At 53.8% G+C, this 11,832-nt stretch overlaps 4 protein-coding genes across 4 annotated transcripts; 1 reads left to right on the top strand and 3 right to left on the bottom strand.

Annotated features, from left to right (window-relative positions):
• Positions 1-548: 548 nt before the first annotated feature.
• Positions 549-2,884, bottom strand: LY79DRAFT_380743 (GATA zinc finger protein). Its single transcript, XM_060552859.1, has 3 exons — positions 2,331-2,884; positions 1,690-2,261; positions 549-1,627 (listed from the first exon to the last, which is right to left on the bottom strand). The coding sequence occupies exons 1-3, from the start codon at positions 2,696-2,698 to the stop codon at positions 789-791; spliced, it is 1,779 nt and encodes a 592-aa protein (XP_060418091.1). The 5' UTR covers positions 2,699-2,884; the 3' UTR covers positions 549-788.
• LY79DRAFT_380742 (uncharacterized protein) lies at positions 2,885-3,893 on the bottom strand. The gene has a single exon (XM_060552858.1). The coding sequence runs from the start codon at positions 3,642-3,644 to the stop codon at positions 3,072-3,074; it is 573 nt and encodes a 190-aa protein (XP_060418090.1). The 5' UTR covers positions 3,645-3,893; the 3' UTR covers positions 2,885-3,071.
• Positions 3,894-6,972: 3,079 nt separating this feature from the next.
• LY79DRAFT_587356 (uncharacterized protein) lies at positions 6,973-8,310 on the bottom strand (the record flags this gene model as incomplete). The annotated part of the gene is made up of 2 exons (XM_060560760.1): positions 6,973-7,775; positions 7,830-8,310. 2 exons carry the CDS (start codon positions 8,308-8,310, stop codon positions 6,973-6,975), a joined length of 1,284 nt encoding a protein of 427 aa, XP_060418089.1.
• A 1,266-nt stretch (positions 8,311-9,576) lies between these two features.
• Positions 9,577-11,517, top strand: LY79DRAFT_666616 (SAP domain-containing protein; the record flags this gene model as incomplete). Its single annotated transcript, XM_060563255.1, has 1 exon — positions 9,577-11,517. One exon carries the CDS (start codon positions 9,577-9,579, stop codon positions 11,515-11,517), a length of 1,941 nt encoding a protein of 646 aa, XP_060418088.1.
• Positions 11,518-11,832: the final 315 nt, after the last annotated feature.

Raw genomic sequence — 11,832 nt, 5'->3', positions numbered from 1 at the left:
CTGTAGGCCGAGCGAGGAACCGGCAAAAAGTGCCGGCAAACATCAAAAGTCTCGGCGCGGTCAGACGAACTGTCCAAACACGGAAAGGAGGGAAATAGAGACTCATTATAGAAAGGCACACACCAACCGTTCATATTTCCCCCCCCAAGCAAGTAACTATGCTTCCTCTTGCGAGGATATGGCACGCAAACTATGGCGCAAAAAAAGGAAGAAAGAGAAAAAGAAACAAAAAAGGGGCGATTAACCCGCGTCGTCCGGTGACGCTTCCTTTTGTTGGTTGCCTCGCATGCTTTGAGAGGCTTCGCCATCTCTACGCCTCTTCCAGTCTCAACGTGGTGACTTGATATCTTGTCCAGACCCTTCGACAACGACTTGAGAAACACATTAAAAATTCCAACCTAATCCTTTCGCAATTCACTTGTCCGTGGTGAAAAATACCCTCTGAGCCCCCCCTTTTTTTGCAGCTTGGCCCTCGTAACGATGGAAACGCCGTGTCGTGTGCCGGTAGAAAGATTCGGGATGCTGAATTCCTTTGAAAGTGCGCCGAAATGAGAGCAGAAAAGACACGCAATCCTTACACTTTTTGTGTAAGGCCAGACCCTGTCCGATTTGTTTTCTAGTCCGCCCCAGGTAGTAATGAAACAATGCCGCCATCGCACCGCCGTTGCATTAGAAAAGGAAAGCGAATCCAAGGGTTATGTGTACCCGTGATGCTCGCCGAGTAATTCAATGCTGGGTAATTCCGTTTTCGTTTACTTCGTTTTGTAACTTTTCGTTCTCGCTTGCGTTTATTCGTTGCCCAGTTCCGCCAACTCCCTCTCTTTCGCGGCTAACATTTCCCTCATCCTCTCGGCTTCTCGAACAAGAGCCGCTCTCTTCTCTGCCTTGAGCCTCTCGTTATCTGGCCTGTAACCTAGGTTGCTTGTTTGGCTACTTGGCCCTGGAGACGGAAGAGGGGTAGTATGGGTGTTGGAGTACGACCCGGGACTCGGCGCAGAGGCGGCGGGAGACATGGCAGACCGGGCGTAGTGTTCTGCAGCATCGTCGCTGCCTGAGTGGTATGCAGGGCTGTCATCTGCGCTGGTGGGGTTAAGGATCGACTTAATGGACGACAATCTTTTCGACGTATCCGGCCCACCGTCGCCTGGGAGGGTTCCCTCGGCAGATAGCGATCGCTTCCTAGAAGAAAGGAAGGAAGCAGGAGACAGGGAAGATTGCCGTTCGCCGGCGGCGGTTATCGACGTGATCGGAGCGAGTCGGTTGTCATCGTTGAGCGATCCCGGATAGGGGTGTGAAGTCCGGAAGCCCGATGATTGGTAAGCGGCTAAATCGTGGAAGGGCAGCGGCGAGCCTTGTCGGGTTTGGCGCAGGTTAGGATCCGGAAGCATGGTCACGGTGTTCGTCTTCTCTTCACGACGTCGGAAGCCCAGATTGATAGACCCGTCTTCATTCATGGTACCCCTTTCAGGACTACCCTCCGGAGCCACGCTCTGCGTTTCGGATCCCTCGAGCATCTCCTCGGTCCATTCGCCGCCGAACGAAGACGGGATAACCCTCTTACGCCTCTTGATTATCGACTTCTTCATCGTCACAGGTCGGTGAACACCATGAAGCTTGTAGTAAAGCCCTGGTTATGTCAGCACTTGGGAACATCTTCCAGACTGTTCATTGGGAAAAGATAACACGTACCACAAGCATTGCAGATCGTGTGGCCACTTTCGTCTCGCCTCCATAGCGGAGTGATGGTGGTGCCGCAGTTTTGGCAAGCGATCACAACCGTCTGGTTCGTATTTTGCCCCTGGGCTTGCAATGCAGCAATGTCGACTGGAGCTGCAGGATCATCTACGGCCATCGGCTCACCAGCAGACTGACCTGAAGACCCGCCTCCACAACCTTGCCCCTGACCGACATTCAGGTGGGCTGACTTTGACACGCGGTTGTTGTAAGCAGGACAGCCGCTGCAACCAACGGCACCTCCCGTGCCGTTGCATTTCCCACCGCCGGGACAAGTACCTGATGGCTGCTGTTCCTCGGTGACGTACGTTGGAGCAGGAGCGCTGAGATATTTCGGACCTGGGCCTGGCGCGGGGGCAATCTTTGGGGGAACAGTTCTTGGCGACGCAGCAACGAGATGCGGAGGCTTCTTTAGGTTAGTCGGCCGCGAGGCGTTTCTTGCCTTCTGATACAGGCCGCAAGCATTGCATATCGTCGAGCCCTGTGGAGATCTCCTCCACAACGGTGTCCGTGTCGTACCGCAGTTGCTGTCAAGTATCAGAATACACCCCAGAGGGGGGGGGGGGGGTTGGGTTCAGAGGTCGCCGGGGTCTTACCTGCACACCTGGCCCGTCTGGCCCGCTGATGAACTCGTCGCCGTCGGTGCCGGGCTGGGTTTTGGTTGAGACCTGACATCCTTGGGGGAGCTGTCGCTGGACATCGAAACCGGACTCCTCCCCTGTGACCTTAACGTGGCTTCGCTTGATGGACTACGCCGGGAACCCGACTGTAGGGTTGCTGATGCCACGAAGCTTTCGCCCCTGCTTACTGGACTGGGGCCTCTCGTCTGTTCTACAGCGCCATGCGTCCCTTCGTCGCGAGCCTTGGGAGACATTCGCCGAGATGGAAGAGCGGTTCGAATGGTCGAGAGGGACTGCTTCGCCGACCCCTGTACCGCCGGCGATATGCCATCGGCCATAGCCATTCGAAGAGAAGCGTAGTTCGGTCGGGTAACAATGCAATGACCGCAGGGGAGGTATTGACTGCAATAGGAGATGCTAGAGTTGAGGCAGGGTGTGTAAACAGACCTTAACAAAGGCAAAAGGGATTGTGGTCAATTACAAAGACTGAGAGTCTTGGTAAAAGCAAGAATGAACGGCCTCGGAGTATAGAGGATATGGCCAATGGACAGGCGGTCGAGAGCGGCGCGTTGGGAGGACAAAAGATGTCGAAGCCAAGCCGAACTTAGACAACCCCACCACGGTGCAAAGGTGGTTCGACGGCCGACAGTCCGGAGGAGCGTCAGTGTACGTGAATAGCACCACCCACAAGCCAACAGCGACAACGTCAGTAGATAGCTATGGAGAACCGGCTGACAGGGCAGGTGGGTTGGAGTCGGGGGCGGAGGCTGCGAGAAGGTAAGTGGCCAAAGGTCGCCACCGTTCCAGGCCAAGAAGGAGTGCGTTTGCTGTTGGATATTTCTCTACAAGCACAGCGTGGCGTGTGTAAGAAAGTAGACAGACAGGCAAGGAGGAGGGGCCAATGCCAGGGGGTTGACTCGGGGGGGTTGTTGAGGGCCCAAAGGAAAGTTGCTGGGCCAAGAGCGCTGGTGAGAGAGTCGGCAAGGTGATGGCGCGGACTAGGAGGGTAAAGATGGTGATTTCGAGTGCATGCTGAGGAGAAAACAACGGCTGTTGCTTGTATTGGCAGACATGTAGGAGTCGTCGCCTGGAAGGGCAGTGGGCTCCTTTGGAGGGTTCACCGGGCGGTGAGAGGGCCTGGCAAAGGGGGTTCAGAAGCACCGAGGCCTGTGTAGATCTCGGACAAGGCAGGTGTTGGCCTAGCAGGTAGCAGGTACAGTGTAGTCCTCGAGTAGGTAAGGTAAGTAGGTAGGTATTATGTGGTGGGAGTAGTGTAGCGGAAGGTGGCATCGAGTAAGCAGGGCGACGATGGAAGAAACCGCGGCGTTGGTGGCAGAAAATCACGAGAACAGAAGGGCCTCGCCTGCAACTGCGTGCTGTTTCTGGGCCTCCCAATGACGAGCGACGGACGACAAATGGGGGTGAATCGGAGGGCAGTCGTAAGGAGATCTTGGCTGAGAGGTCACGGATTACAACAGGTCACCTCTGATTGGTCAAGACGAGACCTGTCCCTAAGACACTAGTGGCCTCGGTGACAGGGGTGTCCAACCCTACTGAGCAAGCGACAAGACGCCGGCCCCGTCCTGCTGCAGCCTTCGTCCAGCATCGCGGCATTCATGACACTCAGGCCCTTACTACGTAGGTAGGACGGGGAGCGTCCCCAGAGCCTTTGCTTGTTTTTTTAATCGTTCCCGAAGGCGACCCTATTTCTGTCTGACTGTGAGAGTCTGGTAGTGAGGGTGTGCATCTCGAGATCCACTGTCTAAACTAGAAACAAGATTCGAGTCAAAGCACAACCTACATGTACTATATATGCATGCAGGATAACAGTAGCAACAAGCATCATCACGAGGATTGGGTAGCAGTTAACAGGCAGACACATTACAGGGCAGCACTTGAGTCATCAAAGTACCTCTTGAAGTCTCTCGCTTAATCCTGCATAGACCTACGCACAGACCAGCTTACCCTTTTCTTACAAAAAAAAGAAGAAAACAGAGATATCTCTATTAGCTTAAAGTACATCTAAAATATAGTAGTATAAATTAACTTTTTAAAGAAATTTACCTCTATAGATATAACCTTTAGATAAAGATAATTAGGCTATAGTATATACTATTATAGAAGCTTTATTTTTCTTTTTTTGTTAACTTAGAAGTTAAGGATTTAAAGTTAGTAGTGTAGAGAATTTGAAGTTAGTGGTGTGGAGAATTTGTGACTTAAGAGGAGGTGGGTTAGTACTTTGAGATAGTCTGAGATGCTAAGGTTTGACCCGCAATCTGTCTGCCTGTTAACCGCTACCGAGGATTGCCCTCTGTCGGGCCCAAAACACGACGAATGTCAGTACCCAGATCCTGATCACACCCGGACCCAGAGAGCAACAACCGAGGGTCCAATGAGGCGATAAGCCTCCAGAATCCTAGGCCCAGTCCCAGCTAATAAATACATTACGGCGTAATTAGCCTTTCCCGGTTTGCCTGGTCCGGCTCTCCTCGTTGGCCAAGGAGGGGTGCTGCCGTCCTGCGCTGCGACTTGACTCCATCTTACCTAGCGAGCTCGCCTCTCATTTGCTTAGTCTCCGGCTTCCGGTCTGGCGGAGGGGGGGAAGAAGGGACGCTAGTCTCCGTCATGTCAATGTCCTGCACCAAACCCTTGGGTTGCCGCCCCACAGAAGCCTGAGAGGAAGAGACTTCGGAGTTTGCAAACAAGATTGTCTCCGTATCCGTACTGCATGGCAACTCTAAAATACCTTCTGTCGATGTTTCGTCCCTCACTGACTGATGCCCCTGCTGACAGCATATGGGGCGTAGTGTTACACGAATGGCCGGGGAAGAAAACAATGAGCACGGCATCAAACAAGGCGGTAAGGCCGTGAAGCACTATACTGGACGAGTACGCGCATATAATGCCCAGGAGATCCTTAGTGTGGGCCGATCCAGCACCCCTTCTCCCTCCCATCACCTCTCACTCGACCGGCACTGTCCCGCCGACCGAAGCGAGATGCAACACTTTTGAAAGGGCGTGCGACCCAATTAATCCCCAGACACTCTCCTGCGGTTTGGTCTCTCACCAAGGTTCTGGAATCCAAATTCACCTAAGCGGATGGGCAGCGCACATCCGTACCAACGTTTGGCTTACCGAAATAAGACACAAGTTACCTCCCCGAGATGCACTGCAACACACCCAATACGAACGCTATCCGACAAAAGAGGCAAACAAATATATTGGGTATCTGGGTAGCACCGTTTAGTCAGACGCCTGGTGATTTGGCAGCTGTCATCATTAGTACCGAGGCACGTATTTAAGGCGATCATTCTGAAGGACGCACAGGCACACAAGAATACGAAGACTCCTTAATACTTAATACAGTCTAAAAACCGAAGTGTAAGCACTATGCCCAATACTTAACACAATAGAAGGGTTCTAGAATAAACACAATGCTATAGAGCACTTTTTGAGACAGTAAGGTGCTACAAACAAACCTGACGTTGGCTGGCTAGCTCTGACTGCCACAGTTAACTGTCTCACTGTCTATCTGCCCTGTCATCATTAGAACCTGTGAACGGAAACGACAAAAAGGATGTGAATATCCAAGCCCCCCTCCCCCCCTCCGCTCCATTTGACAGGAAGGATTGAGGATTCCAAGGAATCACCGATCTCGGCTCTCGACCTATCAATCCACCACACACACACACACGCCACCGCCCATCCTTTATTGCCTACCAGTTCTCCAAAAAGTGACAAATGGCCCCAAGTAGGTGAAAGACCATCCTCCCCGTTCTCTGCAGGAAGTGGATCACGTCAGACCAGGCCAGGCCGGAGTCCGGCTCCGAGAAGCTCGCAAAGGCGGGCGCGCCCCTCCCTGCCCCGTCGCCCGTGAGCCAGTGACAGACGATATGAATCAGCTGACAGGGTCCTTTTCGCGGGCTGTAACGAATTAGAACCCTGCGAATAATACGTAATCACGAGGATTGCAGAGCGATCCCTCGGTGATAGGATGAGACGAGATAAGTGATGAATTCAATCCAAATTTCTCCTCGTGACCCTCCGCCCCCGTTTGCTAAAGTTTCATCCCCTTCTTCTCGTGGTCTGCTTCGGTAGCCGACCCTCGATATGAACAAGGCCCGATGCACAAAAATGCCGAGCCTTTACGGATACGGCTCTCGGAGATATAGAGAGGGGCGCCGGTTATTTCCGAACTTGTGCATTGCCGCCGATGTTGTGAGACGTCGAGATACTATCCGTAATTGCGCGGCCTTTCTTAGTGTGATAGAAACACATCCACATGGGTTCGGGCAATTGTTCTCTCAATTTTGGACCGGGGGAGCATGCCAAAGCCCGTGTCCATTTCCAGCCATATAAGCCAATCGTACTCTTTAGAATGTCATTTCGGGCCATTCGAACAAGACCACCCTGCTCAAGGTGGCGGGCGTCTGACTACGCTGTCTCTACGCAAGTGTTCTTGGGATATTGCATCATAATTAACTAAGTGGTATCTGCAGCGTCTGCCAATAAAAACAACATAGGGGTATCCGCATTCAAAGAGCCGTCCAGGTCATTAAGTGGAGAAGCTCGAGGCATGCCGATGTCCATGGCAGCCTCAACTAATCCTTCCGTCGCATCACGCATCAGGATCGCTGTCTCCATCAATCATTGAGTGGCCAAAGCCCTCCTTCATATCCATCATGGCATCTCTCGCCAGGCAGACCACTATTGCGATGGTGATGGCGTTCCATACGGCCTGGTAGCGCTTACTGAAGCCAACTTCGACCTGATAGCTGACGTAGGCCTCGTCCCCTTCTTTTGCTGAGTCGATGGTCAGCACCATGACGGAGGTATTGACGATGAACAGTCCATATAAGACTGGTGGGCGACGGGTGTATAGTTTATCCCATTCACTGATCGACCCCTCTGCCGTGCTGTCGAATTCCGTGCTTGGAAGTTTGTGGTCACCAGCAAAATCGTCGTTGGCCCCGTTGTGCAGTAGGGTAGATGGAGGTTCCGTGTGCGGCTTCTGCGGGGATGGCGTCGGGTACTTGTCGGGCACGAGGACAACTCTATTGTCTTCGGGCTCAGTGTCTTCATCGTCTTCTATTTTGGGCTCGCGTTCGTCTATGTCTTTATGATTGCCAGCGGACTCCGCCTCGTCGCTCCTCCAATGTGCGCGGTGGGTGGCGGCGGCAGCTTTGAGACGGAGCTGCATGTGTTCTTCAATTGCCTGAGGCGTCATCTTTGTGTCCACCATATCAATAATCAGGTTCGGCAAGTAGTCAAGGTGACCGTACTCTCCATCCTGTTCAGCCCATTTCATGTACTCTTGGAGTTCCCGCTCGATAAGCATCTTTGCTCTGTGTCTTTGACGCGTCTGACAAAGCCCTCGTACATGCCCCGTGAGCTCAATTAGGCGGGCAAGCGCTCTGGTTGCTACTGTAAGTTAGCAAACTCCCGATTCCTCAGACACCATTGATCGAAGCTCACCCTTGAAATCATTGCCTGATCGTGAGTTGATGACGGGCGGGTGGGCATCAGAGCTCGCAAAGAGGATATCTGGGATGGGAATGCCTCGGAAGTCCATGTCCCAATGAGACGGCAACAGAGGACAGTACTGTCTCATGTACAAAATCCTGAAGAGCCTGTGTTCATCTTCTGTCCAGTTGTCGCTGCCAGGGAAAAGCTTTCTTTCCTCATCCATTTCATCCAGCTGCCGGCGCTCCTCTTCCTTCTCCTTCTCGCTCAAGACATCTTCTTTTCTCCTGGCGACTTTGCGCGGCGTCTTCTTGACGCGGCCAGACAGGATCCTGTCGGATGCGGGGGTGCCCGCTCTGCCGGCGCTCGCACTTGTTGGCGGAGTATCGGTGAGAGGTGTGTCGCTGAGGCGGCTGTGGCCGAGCGGCCTGTTGATCGGCGGAGTGTACGCCGGTGAGCGACTCCTCACGGATCCCGACGAGTGTCGATTCATCTCAAAGTTTGCTTGGTGGTAGCGTTGACCGAGTGGCATTAAGCGCAAGGTCGGAATGAGATTCCAAGGTGTCGGTGCTCAGGAACTGCTGGCGCTGCGGGACTGTCACGCTTTTGTCATCTCACGAAGGTGTTGGGCGATGATGGCAGCTGCAAAGGTGTATTTCTTTGTCGAGTCGAACCTCGTGGCTTCTTCATCTGAAGACTTCTATTTTTGACTATGTGCCAGTGACTTCGCACAGAGACAGGAAGCAAGGAGTACGCCAGTGCCTCAAGTGGTTCCGGTCGAAAGAATGACGGAAGGCACCAGGAGCTTTATGGCATTGTCTGCGGCGGTTGCAGCGACGGATGCGGCGGTCGGACAAGAAAGCCGTTGAAGTCCTTTTTCGAGTCGCCACGCGGTGAGAAACAATGGCGATGAGACAAAAAAAAAAAAAAACCCAGAGAAAAAAAGCCCCGCGCCTGCAGGCGATTACTACGGGCAAGGTGAATATTCGTAGGTAGGCAGGCAGGCAAGGCCAGAACGGTGGTTAGGTATCTACCTACCTACCTATTTGGTGTAATGAGCCAAAGAGCTGGTCCGTGCACACACACTTGGTAGACCGACCCCCTTGAACCTCCCTCCCTGCCTGCCTCGTCTGAATTGTTCTGTCCCTCCTTCGACTGTGAACTTTGTTGTTTAGACACTCGACAGACAGAAACACTACTAATACAAACGATACAATAGGACAAACATGCATGGGAGCAGGGGGAAAAGAACTAAATTGGACCTTGATGCCTGGTTTCCTATCAACATGCACTCTCTCGCTTCTACGATGCAATCCACGTGACCTAGATAGAGCTGATCTCCCGGCAGATGGCCGGCCCAACTTTTAGCGAAATAGAATTATGGGGCCTTTCGCAGAGATGACATATTTTCCAGGCGGGATCGATCAATCAAGGAGGGAAGGAACCCCTGCACTAGTGACTTTTCTTGCTTTCCTAGCGTGCCTGACAACGTGCTGGCTCTTAGTGGAGAGGCGCTGGTGTGCATGACGGGGGCAATTTTTCAGGTCGCGACAACGCGATCAATGCCACCACCGCGAACCTCACCTCACCTAGAGCCTTCCAACTACACAAACTTGCCCACATTACATTTTTCCAAAGCGCGCATATCATCCCAGCAAGGCATATCTTATTCTTCTGCACACCTGCTTACAACCGACGCCGTCACTTTCAGACGACTAGCTATGCTCCAGCCTTTGCGCCGAGCCAGCAAATATTCACGATGAAGGATTGGAGCAAACAAACCGTCGTCCAACTCAAGGCGGAGTTGAAGCGCAGAGGACTTGCAGTCGCAGGCCTGAAGCAGGAACTTGTCGATCGCCTTGCAGAAAACGATAACGAGGCTGCTGCGCAAAACACAGAGGCATCTCCAGCAGAGCCTGAGCTGGCTGCGAGCCCCAAGCCCGAGACTGAGGAGGCTACCGCAGCTGAAACCATCCCCATCGACACCACTCCGAGCAATCCCGTCGTCGCTGAGGCCGAGACCACCGTTGTTGAAGTAGTCGAGAATGGCTCAGAAGCTAGCCACCCGCCATCGACTGCTGAGTTGGATAAGCAGGAGACTACGACCGTTCCACAGTCGATCGCCGCGCTGGACCCCACACCTCCTGCCCCTGCCGAGATAGCGCAAGATGCGCAGAAACGGAAGCGACGATCAGAGAGCCCAGTCGAGTCGTCCGAGTCGGTCTCTCATAAACGTGTCAAGGCAGACCAGGATCGCATCGACGCAGGCATGGAGAACGATGCCGAGGGTTCGGGGCAACCAGGCATCGCCGGGGTCATAAACCAGGTCAAGGAGGGAGTCAAAGAGACGTTGAAGGAGGGCTTGGAAGGAGGCACGAGTCTCGTTGACGATATCGCGAAGGATGCGAGGGTCATTTCAGAGAACCTCGCCGAGCCTATGGAACAGGACCAGGCGCCGCCTGGTGCAAGCGACGAGGACACGAAGATGGTTGTTTCTCATGATGCAATTCATGAGGAGGTCAATGAAGGCGATGCTTCGAATGCCGCAGCGCGCGAAGAGCCCATGAATGTCGATTTTACCCCTGAGCCAGCCCACCAGAACGCGAACCATCAAGACGAACACGGTGCCATGGATGATGAGAGAACCGTCGAAGCAGCCAGGCATCATGCCACCGAGTCCCTCTACATTAGGAACCTTATGAGGCCCCTTAAGGAAGACACGGTTCGCGCACATCTCGTCGAGCTGGCGGCCCCTGCTGATGCTGAGCCGAACGATGACGACATCGACCTTTTCTACCTCGACCAAGTCAAGACCCACGCATTTGCTGTCTTCAGTTCTGTCACCAAGGCTTCGCGCGTTCGCAACGCCCTGCATGGCCTCCGCTGGCCGGATGAAAGCAACCGCAAGGAGCTGTGGGTAGACTTCGTTCCGACAGACAAGGTCCAAGTATGGATTGACGAGGAGCAGGCTCAAAGCCGCGACAGAAGCATTCGTTTCGAGGTTCTCTACGATGACGACGGCGTTGCTAGTCTGGTCTCGGGCTCTGCAACCCAGCCTGCACGGCCAGCTCCAGAACCAACCAGGCTTGCACCATCTGGTCCCGCGGTCAAAGATGTGAACGCCATTCCTCTTGGCCCCCGTGGCGGTTTCGGAACACAAGGTGCGCCATCCGGACCCAGAGGGGATGCGCCACGCGGACCCGGTTCTAGACCCCCACGACAAATTCAGGGCTTCCCCGGAGGCGATATCCGAACTACCCGCGCCAGTCCCCCAATATCTTATCAGCCTGTTTCTGATGATCTGGGTGCTAGGCGCATTAGGAATATGCGTTCCCACTACACTACTGAGATTGATCGCGACCTGGGTTCTGAGACCGAAATTAACCGATACACCTTCGAAAATGGTGACAAGTTTGTCGACCGCGGCAAAGAAAATTTCGTGGGCATTCGCCCTCCACACCGAGAAGCTGAGCGGCGTCGACAGGGGGCTGGCGGAGCACCGCCGTACAGAGGTCCTCCTCCACCACGCGGCGGTAGACGCGGTGGCAATGGCCGCCGTGGAAACCGCATGGTCAGTGACCGGTACCTGCCTGGTATCAATGAAGGTGGCCCATACAGACAGGGCGACCGCGGAAACTTTGGTTCTCGTCACGATGGTGGACGCCGTTTCCGCCCGGACGACCGCGACAGTCGGTTTTAGGCACGCGCTGCGCGCGCAAGATCATTGGCCACAATCGCGTGTATCAACTGCAACAATCTGGACGTTGCGCGTGTCCCCTATACCCTGGACCTTCTGGCGGCTGTCGCAACGACAAGAGCTCCAACACCAGAATATCTTGGGCAAAGGAGGAATGCAGCAACTTCTCGCGGATACTTGGCAGGTTTGAACCAAACGGTCGGGTTGTCCCATTGCACATCTCGAGGGGGAGGCGAGTGTGTGGAAGTTTTGGCTGTGTTGAGAACACATAACGTCAACATCTGGCATAGGTGCGAAGGCGAAGTGAAGGACTGGCTT

The sequence above is a fragment of the Colletotrichum navitas genome, assembly GCF_030913465.1.
Source record: "Colletotrichum navitas strain CBS 125086 chromosome Unknown LY79scaffold_8, whole genome shotgun sequence".
NCBI lineage: Eukaryota > Fungi > Ascomycota > Sordariomycetes > Glomerellales > Glomerellaceae > Colletotrichum > Colletotrichum navitas.
This window is presented reverse-complemented; position numbering and strand designations above follow the sequence as displayed.

Excerpts from the sequence above, each read along its gene's own strand:
- LY79DRAFT_380742 (XM_060552858.1), bottom strand. The coding sequence starts at position 3,644 with ATGCCACCTTCCGCTACACTACTCCCACCACATAATACCTACCTACTT.
- LY79DRAFT_380743 (XM_060552859.1), bottom strand. The coding sequence starts at position 2,698 with ATGGCTATGGCCGATGGCATATCGCCGGCGGTACAGGGGTCGGCGAAG. Across the intron at positions 2,262-2,330 it reads CAGACGGGCCAGGTGTGCAG|CAACTGCGGTACGACACGGA; the intron begins GTAAGACCCCGG and ends GATACTTGACAG. Across the intron at positions 1,628-1,689 it reads CACGATCTGCAATGCTTGTG|GGCTTTACTACAAGCTTCAT; the intron begins GTACGTGTTATC and ends TGACATAACCAG.